A 24,665-nucleotide genomic window follows, 5' to 3' on the forward strand; every position below is an offset into this window, starting at 1 on the left:
CTCTCTGGGCTGGTCAATCTGATTACACAGCACTGGGTTGCAATCAGCGCGGCCCCAATTCTCACAGGTACCTGGCAGCAGACTATATAAGGGAGTGCCAAGATTCCCCTTTGAGCAGGGGGCACATTTGCCACCCCCCACCCCAGCCAAAGAAGGAGATGCCTGGACAGGAATGCAGTTGAGGGCATGAACAGACTTGAGATCTCCCCTCCAGAGATATAAATTTGAGTGGGATGAGAGGCTTGTGGCCTTTTCCATCCCAGCAGAGCTGCACTGGTAGAATCGACGGTAAGAGATTCCAACTTTTCTTGTGGAAAAAGAATAGGACATTAGGACTTCTGCTCCAACTTAATGACCCTCCCGCAAACATCACCCTACTTGAGAACCTTCCTCTGCAATTGGGGAGGTGGGGGATGGAGCTCTGTCTTATCCATCCGCCTGGAAGTGTTTTCTTCCTTGCTTCAAAGATAAACTTTGCCGTCACGATCTTGGAGATGGATGGGACCCTTAGCAGCCTTGCCTCATGCAAACCTATGCTGAGCTCGCAGTATGAATGCCAAAAGGAAGCCCTCTAACCTGGAAGGTCAATCCATTCCAGTTTGGCCAGATTGATGATTTTGGAAGATTCTGGACCTGGGAGGGGAGCACCTGCTGAGATTTCTTGGCAGTGCTTGGTAGGCGGGATACATACTTGGAAATGTAATGTCCCCCCTGACAGTCAGAAGGAGTCAGTGATGATAAATGCAAAGAGAAGGCTGGCATTTGTACCATTTGGCAAATGGGGATTTCCTCTCCCATGTTAACCTATCATTCCTCCTCCTCCTCCCCACTTTGCACTGTAGATGTCAAAAGCTGCACCCAAGAAAGCAGCAGCCGGTCCCCCACCAGGATGCTCCCTGGACATTAATGATCCTCAGGTGCAGAATGCTGCCATTCGCATCCAGGCCTCCTATCGTGGGCACAGGTGAGGAGGGCAGCTGGTGGAAGGATGACATCTTCACTGGTAGTGAGAAAAGGGGTTCTTGAAAGACTGCCCAGGAGGACTTCTATTTGTCTGCCTCTGTTTCTGTCTCTGTCTCTCTCTGTCTCTCTCTCTGTCTCTCTCTCTCACACCCCCCCCACTTCTGGGCTACAGGGTGGTACATCAGTATTTTAGAAATGAGGAAACAATTACAGGACAGGATTGGTGCTGCTTCTTAATGTCATCATTCTCCAAAGTTTGGGACTGTTTGCCTCCACCTTAGCCTGCCTCTATGTTAACTTGTAATTTGGCGTTCCCCCTCTAGCATTTATAACCAAAAAGGGAATCTTCTCAAATGAGGCATTCCAGATGTGAAACATTCCAGCCCATTGCTTACACTGTTGCTTATTTTGTAGTCTTTCAGACTCTGGAGAAATATGTGTGTGTATATATATAAATTATACTTTTGGTCTCCAAAAGTCATTTAGAAAAGAAGATCAACCCAAAAAAAGGAACATGAAAGGAAAATATAGAAGAAAGATTGATATATTGCTATATCTCTTGATGTTTTGGTGAAGTATCTTTGGTATATTTTGATGAGAGAATGCAGTATGGGAAGCTGAATATATCATCCCAATGGTTTAGTGAGGAAAAAGAGAGACTTAGTATGTGACAAAGATAGCTTGGAAGTAATTGGAAAAATTACGGTAAGAGGTGATTGGATGTTGAAGTAGTATGAAGAAGTGGTAGTCATGAAATGGATGGGGAAGGGCTGCTAGAGAAATATTTTTTAAAAAGAAGACTTTTCAGAGAAGAAGAGTTGTCACAACAAATATCCTCAATTCCTGCCATGAGCGAAGGGTTAAAGTGGATTATTTCCAAGACTCTTTGCAACTCTTCCATTCTAGGATGGTATGACTGGTGTTAGAAGTATAACAAGAAGGACATACTCTGATAGGAATCCAACTCAGTGTACTTTCCAAAATCTGGGATTTAACAGCATAAAGACCCTAAATTTTTCATGTTACAGAGTGATCACACCGAGAGAAGATTACACAGATTTTGCTTCCTCAAAGAGTGTTTCCTGTGCTTCAGCATTATTTATAATGCAGCACCTTGATGAAGACTTAGGACTAGTTTTTATTATCACAAACCCTTGCACAATCTAGTGTTTTAGTTGTTTACAATTAAGCACCCGACATAATTGTTGAACACTCTTATAGGCTTAGAATTATCCATAAAAAATAAACATAAGTGGGCCATTCCATTTCAAGAGTAAGCTTGAGCTCCAGCAGAATGTAAGCTAATCTTCATTAATAATATTTACACCCATAATTTTATTAGTGTTAATTCTCTGGAACAGAGAAGGACAGATATCTAACAAAAGGAATTATTATAATTAGCCAGGTTTTGCCCTCTTATCCCTAAAGCATTCGCTGTCAAAATAATGCTGCTCAATTAATTGCAGCTTAATAATGCTAATTTTTAAGTGCAGAAACAAATTGATGTCTAAGTGTTCAATTCACCCCCTCCAAATATTCCAATGTAAAAAAAAAAAAGTCTCCATAATTTGTTTTGCCCACGAACTGTTATCATTCACCTTTTTTTTGGTAGATCTCTCCTCATGACAGTTTGCTATTGCACAATTCATGAGGCTGAGAAATGAGAATACCATTTGGCAGCAGGTTACTCTTTAGATCTGTTGAGACTACAACTCCCAGAATTCCTAGGCAACAGAGCAGATGATCATGCTACATGGGAATTCTGAGAGATGCCATCTTAACTCATCCCAAAACCATCGGATTGGGAAAAATGGAGCTATAAGATCGTGAGCAAAGTTCTGCAGTCTGCATGCCTGCTGTTCCAGTTCCTCTTCTCCACTCTCAGGTCTCGCAAGGAACTGAAAGAAAAAGGCCCTCCACGGGTACTAGAGAACCTCAAAGATGTGATGCTGATAGAAGGTAGCGCAGCCAAATTAGAATGTCGCATCAGTGCCTTCCCTGACCCCTTTATCCGCTGGTCCAAAGATGGTGTGGAACTCAAGGACGGGCCCAAGTACCGCTATGTCTTTGAGGACCCTGACATTGTGGCACTGGTGGTGCGTGATGCAGCCCTTCCTGACCTGGGCAAGTACTCCATCTCTGTGAAGAATCCCTTTGGAGAGTGCTCTGATTCAGCTCGGCTCCTCATCGAAGGTAATGTGACCCTCTTCCCACATTCCCTGCTAAACATAGAGCTATGCATCCCCTGGGCAATGAAGACATTCTAGTGAGCTCCTTCTCAGAGAGAGGATCTCACTTTGGCACCCTTCACTGGGAAAGGTTGCTCTCTCTGCTCCACTGCTTCAAGTTGTCGCCCTGCCCATTTTCTATTCATAGGCCAGGGTCTGTCTAATGCAAGAAGTCAACTGCTTCTAACTGTAGCCCTGCCTTTGCCAAGACAGACCCTTGTCTGTATGCCTTCCTTCTTCCCTCCCTTTCTCCCCTCTAATAGAGAGGTGCTATTTGTCTAGTTATTCGTGGTCCCATGGACAGGCAGTGGGAGAATTTGCTATTGAATTCTCAGAATTGTTCAGTCATCGAGGGAAGAGGATGATTTTTGAGACTGATCTCCCATTCAGGTCTTGATTCACATGACTTATCATTCTTGAGTCAGAAGAGGACATTACCAACAAAATAGGACATGCACCACAGTTATGTGTGGATTTATTGATACAAGCTGATTCTTACAAAGCATGTAGATCCTGTAATATCCTACTTCTCCAACTGAAGAAACTGCTGAGTGGTCATACTTTGAGCGCTACATGACTAAAAGTTGCCCAGATGCTACACAAGAGAAGGCAACTACTCCCGGTGTTTCTTCCTCTATTGCAGTGAATCAGAAGCCTTGAAAGCTCCTTGGGGGATACTTCAACAATTCAACGGGAATTTTTTTATTACTCAGGAAGAGAGTATGACTAAACAAAACAGAGTGATAATCTCAAGAAGGTATCCTAAATTCTAGATACTAGGGCGTTCTAACTAAATGCCCCAAGAATAGTTTTTTCATAATCATGCATCTGTCTGTTGCAATGTGTGGAAGAACAGATGGAACAATGGAGAGAAGAAATAGAACTAGGCAAGGAGACTGAATGATCCATCTTTCTAAGCAGGCAAATAGTCGTAGACTAATTCAAGTCTGCAGAGTGCCCCAACATAATCCAGGTGTGCCCTAAAATATTATAGAAAAACTCCAGGACAAACTTAACAGAGTCACTTTTCACAATGCCAATAATCTCAGAATTCCTTTCAGATGGGTTTTAATGCAAATTGACAGTAGTTTATTTCAGTAACGTCATAGAGACGTTTAAAAATATTACATTATGTTAATTATCAGCCAACATCCCATTTCTTCTTTTTTTTTTCCTTTTAACAATTTATCAGAAAAGACTAGAAATAGAAACACCATTCAACAAATGTTGATTTCCACAGCAGTTCCACTCTCTTAGGTTTTAGATAAAATGAATTCATAAAGGGAATTTTATTGAATACTTGGATTATTTTACACTTTTAGAATGCAAGTTAAATTGTTTTTTTAAAAAAATCTACAAAGGCAACAAATGGATAATTGTTCCTTTCTATGCCTATATAGCCTGTGTTATGTGTTCACAGGAGACAGAGGAGATCCTTAAATTAGCTGGAAGTATGCAGAAATCTTTTCTGATGCACTGAGAAGTGGCTATGGAAGCTCTCTTTGCAACATAATCCCTAACAACATCTGTGGATGCTAAATTGCAATTACTCAGCGGTAACAACCATTACAGGAAAAGCAACGCCAGCACGTGGAAGAAGACTCACACATCTGGACACACAAGCATTAGAATGCTGTGTCCCAGGAATAGGTCCTCCTCAGGCAGAAAATGTCTGGTGGAAGGGCCCAGCTCTGATCTTTATTTTATTTTTCTCTTGTAGTACCTGCCAAGATACAGAAAGGCCCGGACAACGTAAAAGCCAAGAAAGGCAGCACAGTCAATTTGACAGCTCACATCAGTGGGGAGCCAGCCCCTGATGTTGGCTGGGCCAAGGATGGGCAGGATATTGAAGAGGATAATCGGTGAGTGAAGCCTGGCCCTGGGTATTGGAGGGGTAGCCTCAGATCGGTGGTAACTGAGTGAGAACAAAGATATAATAAGAATTTCTGATCTTCCTTCCTTGATCAGATAAGCCCTTGCTGGTAACTTTTAGGCACAGAGAAAAAACATAGATGATGTCGTAGCTTAAATGTTTATAATACAGTATATAATATAAACTTCCAATAGTATGATTATTATTCTTCCTCTTTCTCCAGTTCTTTCTCTAGTGACTGTCAGGTTAAAAAGAGCTTGTTGCCCTTTGATTAGAATCCTTTGAATTGACAGGGCATGAAGGAGAAGGCAAGCTAGTCCAGATAACTGCTGATTCCCTAGTTACTAGTAGAAAGCTGATGGAAGTCAGGAAGAAACTTCTTTCTATTATAGGTCTTAAAATGGGTTCCTGAGTTCTGATTCCCTTTCCTTCCTCTGCAGAGTGTACTATAACATCGGCAGTGACTCAACAACTCTCACTATCAAGAAAGTGACGCCAGATGATGCTGGGAAGTATGAGGTCTTTGTGGAGAACAGCCTGGGCATGGATCAGTCCTTTGCACGCCTTGATGTGAATTGAGCTCCTGTCTCCCCACAGTCTGACCCACCCCAAAAGAAACTCTCCAGTCGGTACCCAGATTTCACAGCTGGGGAATGCAATTAAAAACAGATCAACTGGAGCAATAGGGATGTTTTGTTCCACTGCCATACCCCAGAGCCCAGCTACTTCTCTCACTGATGCTTTGGGTCTCTCACTCACACAGGACAGCTTCAATGAGGGTACAACTTTTTCCCCGACTTGCTGGCAAGAATAACTCCCCACTACTCTGCTCCGGGGCTCAATCTATTTCTTGAGCAGGCAGGACTACCAGCTTATCAATAGCTTTGCCATCAATATGTCATAAGGAAAGTTCACTGAAAAGCCATCTAGGTGGGGGCATGAAAGGGGCAGGGCAGAGACTACCACCTCCAGTGGTCTTTCCCCCAGTGCTGCCAAAATAGTCAGCCATCCCAGATTCTTCCGGGCCCATTTTCTTGCTTGACAAACTAAATAAAAACAAATGGCTCTATTACTGTTTTGTGAGTTTTTATGATGATGATGATGATGATGATTTATCGCACAGTCAGCCAGAGATTACTGGATTTGGCATTTTTAGCTGCCTATCGAGTCATTATTATTGTTAAACATTCCCTCATAACTTTTGCCTCAGCCCCAGTCCACACCTCATGCAACTTAAAAGTCACCCTTAGCTGTCCGAGTGCTGATTTAGTGTTTCTCCCCTTTTCCTGACATAACTTTTGCCATGGATAAGAACTGGTATGCTTCCTCGGTTTTGTGATTGGATCTGCTCTGCTGCTCCTAGCTGGGATTGGTATTCCATGTCGCGCACAGCTATGAAATGGTTTGACTTGGCTTTATGTAATGTCTCAACCCGGTGTGGTTTGAAAACCAGGGTTTGGCAACTTAGTGTATTGTTGGAATCAGACAATTAGGATTAATATACTTTGCATAAATGCACCATGGTTACTCAGGATTACTAGCTGAGATTTCAATTTGCATTGTGGAGAAGCAACCCAGTCATCAGAACGTTTTACAGTTCTTCCGAGTCCATATTCTGTGACTTTCCCAACCTGTGCACTTTGTATATATTTGCTGGGGATGATGGGAGTTGCAACCTTAGCATGTCTAGGGCACAGGCTGTAGATTACATCAGGTTCCTGAAGACTAAAAGCATTTCTCAATGAAGAAGGCACCTTCTGGACACCAAGAGTCTACCCACTTCTTTTTCTTGGCAATGCTGCCTCCTGCCGATTGTCAGAAACATTGCAGGATCCCTTTTTCAGTCCGCTGCTCTGGAGATATAAATAACTCTTCCTGACCATATTGGGGATTGTTTCAGTCTCCAAATTTTCCTCGTCACCTTGTCCACATGAGAGGACCCAAATGAGGGGAAGCGAAGCAGATGATCTCCGTTCCTTCCAAATCATGTTATGAGTGCTCCCTTGACAAAAACTTGTCTTCAAACAGTACACTTTATTTATTAAATAAATTGATATAAAAATGTATATATCGGTAACACAAACTCACTAAAAATAACCATCCCACTCATCCCCATGGCAGCAACCATACAATCAAATCAGCTATTTGATCATCTCCATCAGTGGTTTCCAGGCCCACTGACAGAACCATGTTTTTAGGGCGTTTTGGAAAAGTAGCAGGGTGGGGACCCACCATATCTTGGGGCTAATGATGTTCCATAATGAAAGGGTCACCACCAAGAAGGATCTTTTTTATGGTCCCATCAAATGACAATCCCTAGTCTATAGGATCCGTGATATGCCCTGCCTATGTAAATGCAACAGGGAAGAGGCGGTCGGTCCTTTAATTAACCTGGCCCCAAGCCATGTAGTTTTACAGGTGATAACAGGATCTTGAACTGCATCTAGAAGCAGATTTCCTGGCAGTTTCTTAATGCTGTTCGTTCAAAGACACTGCAAAGCTACTCCTGCTTTCCCTACTTAAAAAGTTTCCTGTGGACAGCATAGGACCAAGAAGAACACACAGTTCACAGTGAAGAATCCTCCCCCACCCACCTCAAAAAAATCTGATTTTGCAGAGCGATAACTGCATAATAAAAACCTCATCGGAAAACACTTAGCAACCGTCTCACATTCCTAAAGCTTTATAGGACTCTTAGCAGAATGGGATTTAATGTTCATGACCCAGTTCAGGTTGTGTTACCATCCAATGGATGATCTATTACAGATAATCCCTGCCCAGTCTTGAAGAGAAATCAGTTGGGGAAAGACTAAAGGTGGGTTTTAAAGATGGCTCTAGTCTCAGCAACTTGAATTTATTTCTGACATTCCAAGACAGGCAAAAATGGCACATTTGTTCCTTGTCCTCTTGCAAGGTTTTTCTTCATGATTCTTGACATCACCTGATCTGTCTTGCAGGACACTCTAGATTAGGGGTTGCCAACCTTTTAGACCTCAGGGACTACCAAACTCATAATTTTAAATCCCGCGGACCAGAGACCCTGGGAAAATCCCCCCAAAAGTCTGCAGGGAAATTCCCCACCCCGTTTTCCTAACGGTCAATCATTCTTTATTTGGGATCACAGGATACCATCTCCAGCTCCGTTCTTGGTGTGTGTGTGAGAGAGAGAGACAGAGAGAGAGAGAGACAGAGAGAGAGAGACTTTTGGCTTCATGCAAGGAAAGCAGCAGAAGTAGCAGTCGTCTTTCTTTCTCTCCCCCAAATTCTGCCAGAAATGAGTCTTTGTGAGACTTGTTGCGCCGGTGCAACCTCTTGGAGCAAGATGCCTTGCAGGGTCCCAAAGTCTCATTTCTGGTGGAGTTTGGGGGAAAGAAAGACTTTTGCTGCTTTTCTTGCATGCAGCCAAAAGCAGAAGAAATGGAAAGAGGCAGCCCGGTGGCCAGGCCAGGCGTGTGGGGCAAGTTCCCCCTCGCCCTTTCCCCCTCCCTTCACTACCTCATGTTGTTCGCAATGCAAGTGACACAAGCCTTGTGTTCCTGCGGGCCATATGGGCAGCATAGCCTTGTGTTCCCATGCAGCCTAAATTGCTTTGGTGGGTGACATTTCTCTGTGGACAGCCAAAATTTTCTCTCGGACCACCAGTGGTCCCTGGTCCACTGGTTGGCAACCACTGCTCTATATAATATCCACTCAAAGCTTTTCTTCTCTGGAGGTGAAAGCTTACGAACAATTCATGAAATATTGTAGTAGGAAGTCCACTGAACCCCGAATATTTCACCATCATTCCAATCTGTTAAAAACTGGGGGAAATTGGGGATGAAGTGAGGTAGCCCCAAGAACAATAGAGAAGTGAAAATGTCTTTGGAATGCTGATGGACAGATTATGGGGAGGGTGGTAAAAGAATTTGGCAAGAAACACCCTAAAAAGCAGACTCCCATCTGGAACTGCTGCAGGCCTCTTTCTCCTAATCTCACATATGGCAGTCAGCTCTCTACAGTGCTAAACATGGGAAGGAAAAGTCTTTTGCACATGCTTGGAAACTATTCTTGTCTTTCTAATGACTTTGGAAAAGCTGAAAAACCAATCCAGGGAAAGTAATTCTTTATTGTGCTCCCCAGTTCAACAAATGAAATCGGCATCATTAGGAATCTGGCTTTGGGCCCATCGTTCTCTTTCAGCCCAGCTCACCTCATGGGGTTGTGGTTGTTGCGGGGACAAGAGGAGGAGGAAGGAGCATTAGATAAGTTCGTGGCTTTGAGTTATTTATGGAAATAATAAAGGGGGGATAATAAATGATAAAGGAAATAAATAAATCGGCCCGAACCCGACAGTGTCATCTGTGATCCACGTCAACCGAAATAAGTCCCCTTGAACGGGAATCTACAGCAAGTGGCGTCATCTACTATCCTACCTTGGCTGAGCCCAAAACATTTTAAGTACGGTCATTCCAGATACATTTTAAGTACGGTCATTCCAGATACGTGTTTGTGATGGAGAAATGACCGAAACAGCCCCAAATCTACGGGCTGGATTAGAAGTCAGAAACAGGCAAAACCTAATTAGTTCCGTGTTATTGTTCCTTGAGTCTCCAGGAGTCGAGGCCAAAGGAAATTAAACCCGAAAGCGGCCGGTAGGAACGAAACCGGTGCCCGCACTGCATTTCGGGCCATCTGGAGTCGTGGCAGGAGCTTCGGGCTGAATCGCGCCTCGGCCCCGTAACTACGCGGGGACGGGGATGCAAAGGCGGGAAAAAGATGCGGATGCTTTGAGCTTTCCGGGCATTTCTGCGGGAGAATCCCAATTCTCCCGCCCCGCGGCTCTTCTCCTGCGGCTTTAAGGCTGCAAATCCTCCCGGAGCCGGAGCTTAGAGATCCACGAAGAGGTGGAACCGGTGACGTGGCATTCTCACGTGCTCGGAAGCAGAAGGCCGTGTTCCAGCTGAGAGGAGATCTCGCCTCGGAGGTCTTTCGCGACCTAAGGGTAGAGTCTATCTGACGCCGTCTTCCCCCACCGCCCAGACCCCCTAAGCGGGCCATGCTGAAAGCCGTGATCCTAATCGGGGGTCCCCAGAAAGGTGAGCTGATATCCCCTCGACACCTCCCGGAAGCTGATGCCCATTCGGGCTGGAGGCGGTAGGGCAGCAGCCCCTTTGCCGAAAGAAAAGCCAGTCTGCGATTTGGTGAAATACAACCACCCCCCACCACCACCCCAAAAAATCGAGCCTACGATGTGCGGGTTTGACGTGTTCCTTTAGCCAACAGCTTTTATATGCAAGAGTATATTTAACCCTTAGTTGACTTCTGCCCCCACTCCCAGCCCCCCTGATTTTCCTCCTGTTCAGAGCAGCCATCTCCCTTCGGATGGCTGTAATGTCTCCCCACAGCCTTCTCTGTGCCAGGCTAAACGTCCCCATCTTCTTCAACCCTCCTTCACAGGAGGTGGCTAGATAGATTCCCCTTGGTTAATGGGCTCCCTTAAAAGGCTGGACGATCTGTGCAGTACAGAACTGATTTCCACAACCCTGTCCATGCTTCTTTGGGGGCTGCCTAAATTAAGATGCATTTAAAAAAAAAAAAAAGCAAGGACGCCTCCCAGCTTATTACACTTTGCAATCCACTTCGTGCTGTACTGTCTGTTAAGCCCGGCTTCTGGTAGAAGATTGCCAGACCAAAAGGAGGGGCGAACTCTGGGGGATGGTTGGCTCCTGATTCTGGAATTGTCTTGTTTTTTTTCAGGGACCCGCTTCAGGCCCTTGTCCTTCGAAGTGCCCAAACCCTTGTTCCCAGTGGCAGGGGTACCCATGATACAGCATCACATTGAGGCATGCACTAAGGTAAGGGGGTTATTCAGATTAAATTTTAGAAGGGCACTTGTTGCCTTACCTTAAAATCATAATCAGGTAATGAAGCAAGCAAGCAAGAAAATGAAGTCAGCTATGCCCTGATGCTTTTCCTGCCATCTCTAACAGGTGCCCAACTTGAAGGAGATTCTTCTGATTGGCTTCTATCAACCTAATGAGGCACTCAACCACTTCCTGGTATCTGCCCAGCAAGAGTTCAAAATCCCTATCAGGTGGGTGGCCAGTGGTTATTGTAAGGCCTGTCACTCCTAGGAATTCTAAATCTATTTTACCTTTCGATTCCAAGTTTTCAGTTCCTTTGGCTGTACCCATATGTAATTTTTCCTAAGGACTGAGGACCGTGCCTCATGTTGGATGAGGTAGATGTAGTACTTGTGTTTATCCAAAATAAAAAAGTAGAGAGTCTATATACAGGGGTCTTCCAACTTGACAGCTTTAAGACTTGTGGACTTCAACTCCCAGAATTCCTCCTTCAGTCATGTTAGCTCAGGGATTCTGGGAGTTGAAGTCCACAAGTCTTAAACTTGCCAAGTTTGAAGACCCTTGGAGGCCGCGTAAGTTGGAGGCTCCAAAGGCCATCTAATAAGGTGAATTTCTAATTTCTGTAGGTATCTCCAGGAATATGCAGCACTTGGCACAGGTGGGGGTATCTATCACTTCCGTGACCAAATCCTTTCAGGTAACCCTGCAGCTTTCTTTGTGCTGAATGCTGATGTCTGCTCCGAATTCCCTCTCGAAGAGATGCTTGCCTTCCACCGTCAGCGTGGCAGTTCCGACAGCTTCCTCATGCTGGGCACCACGGTAAGAGACAGTCCTGCCTTCCCAAACTGGGTCAGTCATGAAGGAATGGTTGGGAAACCGAGGGTCAGTTATCTGGGGAGTCCCCCTGGGGACCAGGCAGGAGAGCCTAGACCCTTCTTAAGACCCTCTTTTGAAGCTTCACGTGTTTCTGTCCCCTCAGTGCATCTGTGCCAATCTCATTTTCTGCAGGCCAATAGGAAGCAGTCTCTGAACTATGGCTGTATTGTGGCAAATGCTGACACACACGAGGTATGAAGGTATGAAGCCAGGCAGAAGGGAGGGGATGTGTCTGGGAGGGAGGCAGGACCCACTAGTGAGCCAAAAAAGAGAAGGCCTTTCAGTGAGTCCTGCCTCTGCTGCCTGCTAGATCCCAGGTTTCCCCTCAGGATAGTGTATAACTTTGGCAAGGCTCTTGTCATTTCCACCTATATTCCACCACCCCCCCTTTTTTTTCAGGTCTTGCACTATGTGGAGAAGCCCAGCACTTTTGTGAGCGAGCTCATCAACTGTGGCATCTACCTATTTACCCCAACCATCTTCCATCACATTGGGGAAGTCTTCCAACGTAACCAGCAGGACTTGCTCTTGTGAGTGTCTTTCCCAGCGTCGTGCTTGGGTGCTTCCTGCTCTGGGTAGCGGCAGGTCACTCATCTACCATCTCTCTTTTTTCTTTCTGTCCATCTCCTCCTCCTGCCAACCTTTGCCCTCATGCAGGTATTCGTACCTCGGGTAAGTCTCCATCTCTCCCTTTCATCCTGCTGCATGTGCCTTTTTCAGGAGTCATTGATGTTCTTTTTTGCTCCATAGAATTTAGGCATTAGATAGAGATCTAGGTTTTTTTCAGTTTCCCAATTGCTGGAGGAATTTGTGCTGCTCTTCCTACAGCTTGAGAGCTTCATTTCCAGGTTGGATATGTGCTCTCTCTTTCTCTGTCTCTCTCTCTCTGTCTCTGTCTTTCTCTGTGTGTCTCTGTCTCTCTCTCTCTGTCTCTCTGTGTGTCTCTGACTCTCTCTCTCTCTCTCTCTGTCTCTCGGTCTCTCTGTCTCTGTCTTTCTCTGTGTGTCTCTGTCTCTCTCTCTCTGTCTCTCTGTGTGTCTCTGACTCTCTCTCTCTCTCTGTCTCTCGGTCTTTCTGTCTCTCTGTGTCTCTCTGTGTGTGCCACTCTCTGACTCTCTCTGTCTCTGTGTGCGTGTCTGTCTCTCTCTCTGTCTCTCTGTCCTCTCTCTCTCTGTGTCCCCCTCTCTCTCTGTGTCCTCTCTCTCGTCTCTGTCTCTCTCGCTCTCTGTCTCTCTCGCTCTCTGTCTCTCTCTCTCTTTCTGTGTCTCTCTGACTCTCTCTCTCTCTGTGTCTCTCTGTCTTTCTGTCTCTCTGTCTCTCTCTGTGTCTCTCTGTGTGTGCCTCTCTCTCTGTCTCTGTGTGTGTGTGTGTGTGTGTGTCCCTCTCTCTGTCTCTCTCTCTGTCTCTCTCTCTCTCTGTGTCCTCTCTCTCTCTCTGTCTCTCTCTCTCTGTGTGTCTCTCTCTCTCTGTGTGTCTCTCTCTCTGTCTCTCTCTCTCTTTCTGTGTCTCTCTGACTCTCTCTCTCTCTGTGTCTCTCTGTCTTTCTGTCTCTCTGTCTCTCTCTGTGTCTCTCTGTGTGTGCCTCTCTCTGTCTCTCTGTCTCTGTGTGTGTGTGTCTCTGTGTGCGTCTCTCTCTCTCTGTCTCTCTCTCTGTCTGTCTCTGTCTCTCTCTCTCTCTGTCTCTCTCTCTCTTTCTGTGTCTCTCTGACTCTCTCTCTCTCTGTGTCTCTCTGTCTTTCTGTCTCTCTGTCTCTCTCTGTGTCTCTCTGTGTGTGCCTCTCTCTGACTCTCTGTCTCTGTGTGTGTGTGTCTCTGTGTGCGTCTCTCTGTCTCTCTGTCTCTCTCTCTCTCTCTCTCTGTGTGTGTGTGTGTGTCCCTCTCTCTCTCTCTCTCTCTGTCTCTCTCTGTGTCTGTCTGTCTGTCTGTCTGTCTCTCTCTCTCTCTCTCTGTCTCTCTCTCTCTCTCTCTCTTTCTAGGAAGCAAATAGGCTGCCCCTCAGCTTGTCTTTGTCTCATCCCCATAGAGAGGAGAGCACAAACGGTTGGCAGCGGGCTGAAGCCATCCGACTGGAGCAAGACATCTTCACAGCCCTTGCTGGGCAGGGGCGCCTCTTTGCCTACAAAACGGAAGGGTTCTGGAGCCAGATCAAATCTGCTGGGTAAGGAAAAGGGAGGGGCTTTATTTGGCACCCAAATGGGTTGCAGACTTATACAGACCCACCTCAATTTGCAACCATTCATTTAGCAACTGTTTGAAGTTACCATGGTCCTGAAAAAAAGTGACTTAGCATTTAGAACTGTCACAGTATCCCTACACTTTCACGATCAGAATTCAGGCGCTTGGCAATGGGCATGTATTTTTTCCATGGTTGCCGTGTTCTGGGGTCACGTGTTTGCCATGTGTGACCTTCCCAGCTTCCTTCCAACCAGTAAAGTCAGCGGGGGAAGCTGCATTTGCCTAACAGCTGCATGGTTCAGTTAATATTTGCAGTGAGTGATTTGCTTAACAACTATGACCCCCCCAAAAAAAGTTGTAAAATTGGGTGTGAGTTACTGAACGACCGCCACGCCCAGCAACAGAAATTCTGGTGCCAATTGTAGTTGTCAATCAAGTGGCAGCCTCTGCTCAGCGGCACATGAGTTGGCAGTGCAGTGGTTGCAAATTGGAGTTGAGCGTATCTTTGAGCACGCCAAGAGTTGACTCGGCTGCCTTTGTACAACTGTGTGGTTTATAAAACCTGGCTATTTCTTCCTTGAGCAATTAGGCAGGTAATGCAAATGAGGGAGAGACTTCAGAAGGTGCCATGAAAAATATGGGTTGCAGTGGTAAGAGAAACCGCCTTGTGTTGAAGTAACCAACAGGCAAGTCAGAGGCCGTGATGAGAGACCGTGAGCCTTGCTTCTCATTTCCTCTCCTTGCCTTTTGTTGTATAGGCTGTAGAGTCCCTGTAAATCTCTGTGCTTCTTTCTCTAAGTCAGGGGCCTTCAAACTGGACAGCTTTAAGACTTGTGGACATCAACTCCCAGAATTCCTCAGCTAACATGACTGGGGGAGGAATTCTGGGAGTTAAAGTCCACAAGTCTTAAACTTGTGGACTTCAAGTCTTAAACCCTTGCTCTAAGGGTTCTCTAGAATAAGAAGAATATCCAAATGAATTAAGGTGTGTGCATCACTTTAACTGAAGCCTTGGTTTTGTAGGTTAGCGTCTATCAGGTTTAGACCTGTTGCTTGTCAGATAGATGGCAGGACCCCAGCAAAAAAGGAAAGAAAATCTGATCTTTTTTGTGTAAATATGGCTACTCTGCCTGGTAGTATATCATCATCTACTAATTGTGTGTGTTCCTATTGAGAGCCATTTGATTTCTTGTTTTGTCTCCAAGAGGCAGGTGATAAGAGATTAAGTGTGGTGCTTGAGGGTTGGGAGCGAAACATAATAACTCCCATGTTCTCTTTGCCAGCTCTGCCATCTATGCCAATCGTCTCTATCTGAGCTGTTACAGCCAGTGTCATCCGGAGAGGCTTGCCCAGAACCAACCTGGTGGGCCCAGCATCCGAGGTATCTCTTCCTTCCATGTTACATTGCAAGCCAAAAGCAGCAGGACATTTTATTGGCACGAATAAGGCACATTCTTTGTGTTGTCATGGGGAAAATGCTGTCATTGCATCCAGCTCCATCAGCCCTGTAAATCAGTGGCCCCCAACCTTCTGGGCACCACGGACCAGTTTCATGGAGGAAGGTTTTTCCATAGACCGGAGTGGGTGTGGTTTTGTATGCTGCCTGTATCCCGCAGATGGAGCTTTGCTTGTTTGTGTGGACTGGTTGCTGGCATGCCATGGTCCAGTGCCAGTCCACAGACCGAGGGTGATTGGGGGGGCGGGGCTGGTGTAGATGTCTTGCTGGAGAGACCATAATACCAGATCAGTTTCTTAGGGTCTCACATCTGTCCCAGGACTCCAAAATGTCTGGCATATTTTCTTCAGCTCCTGGGGGATCAGACAGGGTTTCATTTATTAATGCTACATTGTCGTTGTCTGGGTTATTTTGGATGAAATGTTTTTGTAGGTGTTTTTTAACCTAAGTTGGGGGATTGTCTTGCTTTCCCCATATACTTGGTTCCAGAATCTCCAGCATTCTGGCAACAACCTTCCTTGCTTTGCCACAAGTTTGAGGTAGTGATTTTAGCAGCTGAGCCCTGCATGGGGAAAGGCATTCAGAAATGATGTTGGGGGAGGGGGGTTGTGCGGGGATCACAAAGGGACTCTGTGCTAGAGCTGGAAGCCCATATTGTAAAGCAGGTGACCTACCTCCTCTAGCAAAGCCTTCAGAAGAGTGGAAATGACTCCTGGAGGAGATAGGAGAACGGAAGTAATTGCTGCTTCTTTTCCGTGCAGGGAATGTCTATATTCATCCAACGGCCTCAGTGGATCCCAGTGCTGTGGTAAGTCTGTGGGCTGGGCGATGCCTGCTGCTTCCCATCAAAGAATGAGGGTGGGAATGCGTAGGGCCAGAGCCTGGGCTATGTATGGAGTAGGCCTTCCATCTCCCGCATGCACAAATAAGTTTGTTTACACCTGTGTATGCTTGCATGCATATCAACAAATTAATTTTTTTCACCTTGAGCTTAATTGCTGTATAAAGGGAAGGATGCTCTGAGGGAATTGGTGTGTGTGTGTGTGTGTGTAATGGGCTGTGAGAATAACCTTGGCAGACAGGGAGGAAGAGGAGTGTAGACAAAGTCAGAGCAAAGCTATCCCATCTCACAGAAGGAATAGGGACAGGGGAAGCGCCTCAGAAGGGACCTTCCCTAGTTATCTGGAAAGTAAAGGGGAGGCGAGGGGAGAAGTGCTTTCAGACTGACAGGATCCAGGATAGGAGTACTATAAGTATTCATGGTTTTGGTTTCTTGTCTGGATTACCTCAAAGAACTGACAGGGAGTATAATGGCTGATCTTTCCTTTACCCTCCCTTTCTCCCTCCCAATAATATGTAAGGTTTTAAAATAGCAATAGTGACAGCATTTAGGCTTACGGTGCAAACTGCCTCATAGCACTTTACAGCCCTTTCTGGATAGCTTACAGTTCAAGCGTTATTTGCATATTGCCCCCAACAATCTGGGCCCTCATTTTACCGACCTTGGAAGGATGGAAGGTTGAATCAACCTTGAGCCGCTCAGAATTGAACTCCAGGCTAGCGGGCAAAGTTTGCCCACGATACCGTATTTTAACTACTGCACCATCAAGGGCTCCTTCTACCCAAGCACTGGTAGAGGGTTTTAAAGGGTGTGGGGAGAGCTTCATTTGATGCTTATAGAGATTTCTTAAAAGGAGTTCCCCTCACCACCCTCGCTTAACCATGTGTGGGGTAGGGCTGGGTTTTAGAGCCTGTTCCACCTGGCTCCTGGCTCTGCCCCTGAGGACAAAAGAAAGCTGGGGGAGGGGGGGCTAAGGAGGGAATCTCGCCTGCCAGCACAGTGACAGGGTGTCTGTTCCTTGGCTTTTCCCTGCAGCTGGGTCCCAATGTCTCCATCGGGAAAGGAGTGACCATTGGTGCAGGAGTGCGAGTGCGCGAATCCATCATTCTGCATGGGGCGTCTCTCCAGGTGAGGTGTTTTCTGAAAACCCCGTGGGCCGTAAACTAGCATTTGCACCGCTTGCATTTTTAAAAGTATAAATATGCAGTCGTTTTATATCTTCATTTCTGGGCATCCCATAAACTTCCTGCAATTTAAATAATGGCATTTCACCTGTGTTAAATTAAATCCCTATTTAGTGTACGGCAATCCCCTCTAGTCTAATTCTTACTTTACTTATAGACACGTCTCTTTACTCATTATAGAAGCGTTGTCCCAATGATACGTAAAAAAAGATATTAGTGGGTTTTATTAGTGAGCGTTCTGTGGTTCTTTAGATATTGAGTCACTTATGAAACACAATAAAATAGAAAGGCATATCTATTATTAAACAAAGCTCCTGTCTTCTCTGAAACGGTGCAATTTCATTTCCCCGTTTTCATTTCCTGTCCAGGCGCCCTGTTTTAAGAAATGGGAGAAAGATAATCCATCATCTCCCATTTAGATGTTAGAGGTTTGAGTGAAATGGTGCTGTGAGTGCTGGAGCATTTTACTTTGAGGTGCTGACTAGATGCTCCCACTTGGAGGGCATTGAGGGTGGCTCAACAAAAATGCCTCGTGAGCATTTTTCTCCTGCCCGTCTCTCAGTCTGGTTTTAGTGTAGTTTTTGTAATCTTAATCTATGTGGTTTTAATGTTTTAATTATTTTAATTGTTTTTCTTCTTGTTACGTTATAAGCTGCCCAGAGTCACCTTATAGGGGAGATAGGAGGCATAAAATTTTAATAAATAAATAAAGGGCATAGTACCAGATTCTTGGTCACAGTTTTGTTCAGACTAATACATGCCAGATCCTGCTCCTTTAACATTCACTTGTTCAGCAACTGATGGCATTAGATAAGGGATAGCTATGACCATCCTTGTAGTTGCTGCTACCACAGCATTCCCACAGTTACATCAGTGGTGGGATTCAAATATTTTTACCACCGGTTTGGTGGGCGTGGCTTGGTGAGCGCGCTTTGCGCACGTGCACATTCTTTGCTTGTGCACACGCACTAAACACGCACTTTGCGCAGGCGCAGAGGCATTCTAACTCACCTCCTGCAAGCCTGCACTCTCCCGGTCACTTCAGCAGCTGCCACGCGGCACTCTGGTGTGCCGTGAAAACAGCTGTGCTTCAAATTTAGAGGATAAAGGTGAGTATGGGAACCCGGGTGGGTGGGTGGGCCCAACAGCAGAGTGGCGGAGAGAATCAGTTTGGTCTTCGCGGCTCATCGCCGCTACCAGCTCGGCATAACCAGGCCAAATCAGCAGAATACCACCACTGAGTTACATGATTGCGATCTGGGTACTGTTAAATGGCTCACAGTTACAGTGTCACATCATCCCACTGTCGATTGTTTGCCATTTGGATCCTTCACTGCTGGCGTCTGACAAACAAAGTCAATGGGGAAGCTGGCAGGAAGTCACAAACGGTGATCACGTGACCGTGGGATTCTGCAACTACACAGGATTCGCCTAATAATGGCTCTTGGGACTGCCAGAACTGCTTTCATAGGCTGGCATGGTCACATGACACTGCATCTCATGACAACCTCACTTAGTACTGCAGTTCCTGGTCCTAATTAATATCATTAAGCAAGGATTATTTGTATTGGATGCGACCATTGTATTCCTAACCATAAGCCTGGAATTGATGAAATCCACCATAATTGGACAGGTCCCTACATAGAACTAATATAATATAGCATTGAAAATATGGCCTGGAGACCCTAGTTCAAATCTCATTCAGCCGTAATACCTGCTGGGTGACTTTTGGTCGGTTCCTATTTCTTGATCCAACCTACAAGTTGTTGCTCTAGAACAGGGGTGTCAAACCCGATCGCATCGCGATACGTGACATATCAGGATTGTTTTTGCGCTTGCGGAGCTGGGGTGGACGCAGTGTGCGCGGGACATATCTGGCCCGCAGGCTGCATGTTTGACACCCCTGTTCTAAAACAACACATAATGTAGAGAGAAATCTTATTGGAAGAAGAAATGAAGAGAGAATCACAACCTACAGTACCCTGAAAGTTCAGAGAAAAGATGGGATATTAATGCAATCACACAACGATAGTCTTGCCTTGTATCACATGGAGATGTTACCTTGGGATTAGTACTATCTCTAACAGGTTTTATTATGACAATTTGCTGTGGCCAACTCACCACAGCTGGGTCAACTCACTGCAGGACAAGAGATACACTGATATAAATTGTCCTGTGGCGAGTTGTCCTAGGGCGAATTGGCCGTGGGTGAGGTGTCCATAGTGAGTTGGCTGTGGCAAGTTGTCCCATTCCGTATCTAGCCCAGGGGTGTCAAACTCGTGGCGTCATCATGTGACATATCACGATTTTTCCACTTTGCTAAACCGGGGTGGGCATGGCTAGTGCGTGATATATCTGGTCCGCAGGCCGCAAGTTTAATACCCGCTCTAGAGCAGGGGTCCCAAACACAATTTACCTGGGGGCCGCTGGAGGCAGAGTCTGGGTGAGGCTGGGCCGTACATAGAAGTGTTTAGCCAGCTAGCGACGCATGGAGAACGCACTAATATTATACTTTCATATCACGGTGGGGGCCACAGGATATTGTCCTGCGGGCCGCAATTGGCCCCACGGGCTGCGAGAATGAGACCTCTGCTCTAGAGTATTCGTGTTTTCGTATTTTTAAGTGCCCAGCAGGTGGTGCTACTACACTGTAAATGTTTATAAGATACTATATATACTCTATGAACAAAGACAGTTTTGTTGGTCCTCTTCAAGGCTAACATTATTTGTTACATTTATTTGCTGCCTATCTCCTGTGGGGCTGTGTCCTTGTGGCCCAGGTTCTGTAAGGTTACTATTCTCCGGATGAGAAGCAGGGTCTTAGGAAATGAACTGAAGCCCTTAAATTTGTCTGCCTGCTGCACTTTCTGAGGCAGGAATCTTTCTTGCACAGACTGGGATGGGGGATGTTCCCAGCTGCATGATGAGTGCAGATGTATCAATGAGCTAAGTCTTTCCTCCTTTTTCTTCCCTTGTGGCTTCTGTCCTTTTTGCCTGTTTCCTTTTAAATGCATGGAGTGAATTGTCGGAGCGTTTGTTTCCCTGCGCTGCTTTTTCAAGCATCCAAGGATGATCTGTATTGGACCTAAGCAAAAAGCCTGTGGTTCAGTAACACAAGGCATTAATCTTAAATTAAAATTAATTTTTTAAAATGCCCCAAATGTTGGGAACATTTTGAATGTTCCTGGGAAGCTTTAGCTATTTGCAGTTCTTCCAAAAAGGAAAGAAATCGCAGGCAGGGGCTTTGGTGCTCCTGACTTGTGGGAGACCTGAATTTCGGCAGCTCTGGGCAACATGGGGCTGACTCCCCATAGAACGCCTCACTCTCTTTTCCACAGGACCACACCTGTGTGCTCAACAGCATTGTCGGCTGGGACAGCACAATCGGACGCTGGGCTCGCGTGGAGGGTACCCCCAGTGATCCCAATCCAAATGATCCCTATGCAAAGATCGACAGCGAGACCCTCTTTCGAGATGGCCGTCTGACTCCATCCATCACTATTCTGGGTAAGTTTTGTATCCTCCTTTCTCCCTTCCCCTCATAAACACTTGGGACCTTCCTGCCTTTTTAAGCAGGAGTCCCCTGTGGGATTACAGCTCCTCCCCAGCCTGATTTCTGAGCTGATCCTTTTTGACCCCCCTCCCAACAGGGTGCAATGTGACCATTCCTGCCGAAGTGGTCATCCTGAACTCCATCGTGCTTCCTCACAAGGAACTCAGCCGCAGCTTCAAGAACCAGATCATTCTTTAATGGAGCTGTGAATTCACCTCTGGGGACTTCCAGGCAGAAAGTTCAAGAGCGTCATAATAATGTAATTTGTGACCATCAGGCATACTCTCAAGCCTCATTCAATCTGGGCAGGCCAAGCTCAATGGCTTTGGTACCGTCTGCAATGTTCCTTCTGGGTTTTTTCAGGGAATGGGAATATGAGCCTCTTTCTAGGCTCGAAAGAAGTTGAGCTGCCCCCTCTCCCCTGACTTGACTGCCAGTAAACCTCTCCAAGCAAGAGGCCTGCCTGAACTTTACCTCACTAAAGGCCACTGACAGAGAAAGGTGTGTAGCTGAGAGGACACATCTCTGAAGGCTTCTGTGGCCTCCAGATGCCTTTGTTCATTCTCCAGTTAAGTCCCATCAGTCCGAAGAGCTTCATTCCTGATGCCACCTATGAAACAGAGTAGGGGCCACTTCAGATCAGGTACTACACCTCACGTGGCAAAAGGGCCTGTAATTCTCCCTTCCCTTCCATGCAGTGTCCTCTTTTTTTTCCCCCACCCGGGCACAGCCTTGCGTGCTAAGGAAATTGCCAGATGCTGGACCTGGACCTGCCTCTGGTTGTTTGTGAGGTGGAGGAACTCATTTGTTTCCCTGTTCTAGTACATAGGTGTCAAACTCGCGGTGCCACGTTGCCATCATGTGGCGCTTCACAACGTTCGAGGAGCTGGGGTGGACGTGGCCTGCGCGTAATGCATCCGGCCTGTGGGGGGGGGGCGCCAATTTGACACCCCCGTTCTAGTACAGTGCACACCAAATTGAAACTTTGAAATGAATGAGGAAATGTTGGTAAGAAATCACCAATAATAAAAACATTGTGGAAAGGTTTGAGTATGTTGCCTCCATCCCAGTGAATGGAATGGCTTCCCATAAGGCCTGGAGCAAGAGCTGCTACTATTCAGAGGCTTTTGGGAAAGGAAGCAGATAGGGACTCCCAACACAAGAAGTTTCTACATTAAATTCATTTGGTGCCCAACTCTCATTCCTTTCGCTAGAGAAAAAAAGTCCTTACCCATCAGTTTTACCTTTCCATAAAAGAACTGAGGTTGCAAAAGCAATGCACCTAGCTGTCTTTTATATTATTATTTGGGGGAAAACATCTTTTGAAAAACATAGCGGGTTGGGACAAATTTCTCTCTCTTTCCTCCCCACCCTGGGTTATCCATGATCTAAGCAGGAAAGTTGAAACAAACATAGCCTAGAAAAATCCTGTTTTTGCTAGGATTCTCTGTGTTATCCTCTCTGTGCTAGCAGTGAGAATATGAACGAATGGTTACCCTGATTTAACTCTCATCATGTTCAAAGTCACGGCTGATGGGGAAGGTATCCTCCAGGGCCTTCTGGGTTAAAGCTAACCAAACAATTGACTGGCTTTTTGGGGTCCCTTTAATAAGCTAATCGAAGCCAACCAACCACCCAAATGTTCCGGGGTGGCATTTTTCAAAGTAATGCTTCCCAGCAGGCTCTTGTCCCTATAGAATCCCGTGCCCCCAAAACAGCTGAAATCTATACCAGTCCCTTGAACAGGTTTGTGCTGATCCATCTGTGCTGGTTTTTCTTTGAGTCCCACCAGGGAGCCCCTGGCACGTTTATTGGATACCCATTTATCAAGAGAGGATTTATCTTTCTCCTGCTACTGGAAGCCTGATTTTCTTTGTAGTTGGTTAATGGCAAAGGGAACCCGATAATGGTAAATTGACAACTTTAGCTAATTGCTTCCTGTAACTTTTCGTTGCCCCCCTCCTCCAACCTGCAGTTTAGAGTTAACTAACTTGATTATACCTCTCTGACCTCATTTGGGCTCTGAAGCTAAGCAAGGTCTGGTCTGGTTAGCCCTTGGGCATGAAGATATCAAGAAACATCCCACAAGGAATGCAGTTTCTGCTGTCTGGAGCCCATGTTGGAGTCAGGCTCAACTCGATTGAGGCTCCTGTTTGTTTTCTATTTGTCTCCAAGGCCTCAGAGCTTAAGTAATGACTAGAAACGGAATAGGCAGATTGGTAAATGAGCCCAGCGATCCTGGGGAAGGCTTTGATGCCTGCAGCATTAGTTACACATTATCAATGTGTTATTCCTGATGATGCTTTGTTGTAGAGCCAGTTGTCAAGAAGGGGAGATGGTGGTGAAGGATGCTTTTATTATTATTATTATTATTTTCAGGAGATGCCTCAGAGTTGTAAATATAATCAGCGCTGTCTGATTCTGCTCATGTTATTTCTGTTTAAGAAAGCTACTCTCTAATGTGATAATAATCCAACTTAATTGGATTCACCTCAAATAGACTGTATCGTTTGAACTGCAATATCTCCAAACTTAGCTTCAGAGATCAGGGATCCCCATCCCCCAGTCCATGGACTGGCACCGGTCTGAGGCATGCCAGAAACCTGGCCTGAATAACAATAACATCTGTGGGATGCACATGAAACCATGCTGCCTCCGGTCCACAGAAAAACCTCCCTCCATGGAACCGGTCCCTGGTGCCCAAAAGGTTGGGACCTCTATCATAGATAGCAATAGCACTTAGACTTACATACCGCTTCACAGTGCTTCCCAGCCCTCTCTAAGCGGTTTACAGAGTCAGCCTATTGCCCCAAACAATCTGGGTCCTCATTTTACCCATCTCGGAAGGATGGAAGGCTGAGTCAACCTTGAGCCCGGTGAGATTTGAACTGCCAAATTGCAGGCAGCTAGTGATCAGCAGCAGTAGCCTGCAGTACTGCACTCTAACAACTGTGCTAGGTGGTTTTGTACTGGATGGAAAAAGGAACGAGGAAGGAATAACACAAAGACTTGTGGGCTATAATTTGTTGAGGATTTTTTTGTTTACTTTCTATAAAGAGGTTACAACATGCTTCACTGGAAGTGACACCGAAGCTAGTAAGACTTCTGAATATGTTTGCAGAGCTTTTTGGTTGCCTTGGTTTTACTTCTGAGGACATGGGTGGGATTAAAAACTCCCAGCAACTGGTTCACTGCCCGGCTGCTGGGTGGGTGGGGCCATGGTGGGCAGGGCCTACTGGAACTTCCTGTTTCCAGCTTCCGGTGGGCCCTCCCAAGAATCCAGAGGCCTTCCCCTGGACCTCTAGGAGGGCGAAAACAGCCTCCCCTGGCCTCTGGAGGCCCACAGGAAGCCGGAAATAGGCCCGTTTTGCAACGTGGTTTTTCCGGGAAGGCTGTTTTTCGCCCTCCCAAGGGTCCAGAGGCCTCCCCTGGGCCTCTGGGAGGGGGAAAACGGCCTCCCCTGGGCTCTGAAGTTTCTGGACTTCCAGAAGGCCCATTTTCCCCCCTCCCAGAGCCTCCACACAGACCCTGCACTTACCTCCATTGCAAATGGGCCGCGTGGAGACCCCGGGGAGGGGAGGGGCCAGCCGGTCGGTTGAAATATCAGTTTGGCGAACCAGCTGTAACCTTAACATCCCGTTTGCCCGAACCGGTAGAATCCCACCCCTGTCTG

The 24,665-nt window shown here is 46.2% G+C and overlaps 2 protein-coding genes across 3 annotated transcripts; both read left to right on the top strand.

Moving 5' to 3' along the window:
* SPEGNB (SPEG neighbor) lies at nt 1–6,133 on the top strand. Its single transcript, XM_026665596.2, has 5 exons — nt 1–288; nt 843–964; nt 2,849–3,156; nt 4,912–5,053; nt 5,505–6,133. The coding sequence occupies exons 2-5, from the start codon at nt 843–845 to the stop codon at nt 5,641–5,643; spliced, it is 711 nt and encodes a 236-aa protein (XP_026521381.1). The 5' UTR covers nt 1–288; the 3' UTR covers nt 5,644–6,133.
* Nucleotides 6,134–9,738: 3,605 nt separating this feature from the next.
* GMPPA (GDP-mannose pyrophosphorylase A) lies at nt 9,739–22,040 on the top strand. 2 transcript variants are annotated; one of them, XM_087950714.1, is made up of 13 exons: nt 9,739–10,139; nt 10,801–10,898; nt 11,034–11,137; nt 11,534–11,726; nt 11,916–11,975; nt 12,183–12,313; nt 12,441–12,455; nt 13,807–13,941; nt 15,242–15,339; nt 16,176–16,222; nt 17,291–17,383; nt 20,778–20,946; nt 21,090–22,040. In XM_087950714.1, exons 1-13 carry the CDS (start codon nt 10,100–10,102, stop codon nt 21,188–21,190), a joined length of 1,284 nt encoding a protein of 427 aa, XP_087806840.1. In that variant the 5' UTR covers nt 9,739–10,099; the 3' UTR covers nt 21,191–22,040. The 2 variants fall into 2 exon arrangements, with proteins under 2 accessions (XP_087806840.1, XP_026521370.1); XM_026665585.2 differs by lacking the exon at nt 12,441–12,455.
* The last annotated feature ends 2,625 nt before the right edge of the window (nt 22,041–24,665 follow it).

This window comes from Notechis scutatus, chromosome 1 (genome assembly GCF_049901735.1).
Source record: "Notechis scutatus isolate UNSWTSFEM ecotype Mainland chromosome 1, rNotScu1.2, whole genome shotgun sequence".
In the NCBI taxonomy this organism is placed as follows: domain Eukaryota; kingdom Metazoa; phylum Chordata; class Lepidosauria; order Squamata; family Elapidae; genus Notechis; species Notechis scutatus.

Coding starts and splice junctions, on each gene's coding strand:
- GMPPA (XM_087950714.1), top strand. CDS start 10,100: ATGCTGAAAGCCGTGATCCTAATCGGGGGTCCCCAGAAAG. Junction 11,727..11,915: donor TCCTCATGCTGGGCACCACG/GTAAGAGACAGT, acceptor CATTTTCTGCAG/GCCAATAGGAAGCAGTCTCT. Junction 16,223..17,290: donor CAGTGGATCCCAGTGCTGTG/GTAAGTCTGTGG, acceptor TTTTCCCTGCAG/CTGGGTCCCAATGTCTCCAT.
- SPEGNB (XM_026665596.2), top strand. CDS start 843: ATGTCAAAAGCTGCACCCAAGAAAGCAGCAGCCGGTCCCCCACCAGGA. Junction 965..2,848: donor GCCTCCTATCGTGGGCACAG/GTGAGGAGGGCA, acceptor CTCCACTCTCAG/GTCTCGCAAGGAACTGAAAG. Junction 5,054..5,504: donor GATATTGAAGAGGATAATCG/GTGAGTGAAGCC, acceptor CTTCCTCTGCAG/AGTGTACTATAACATCGGCA.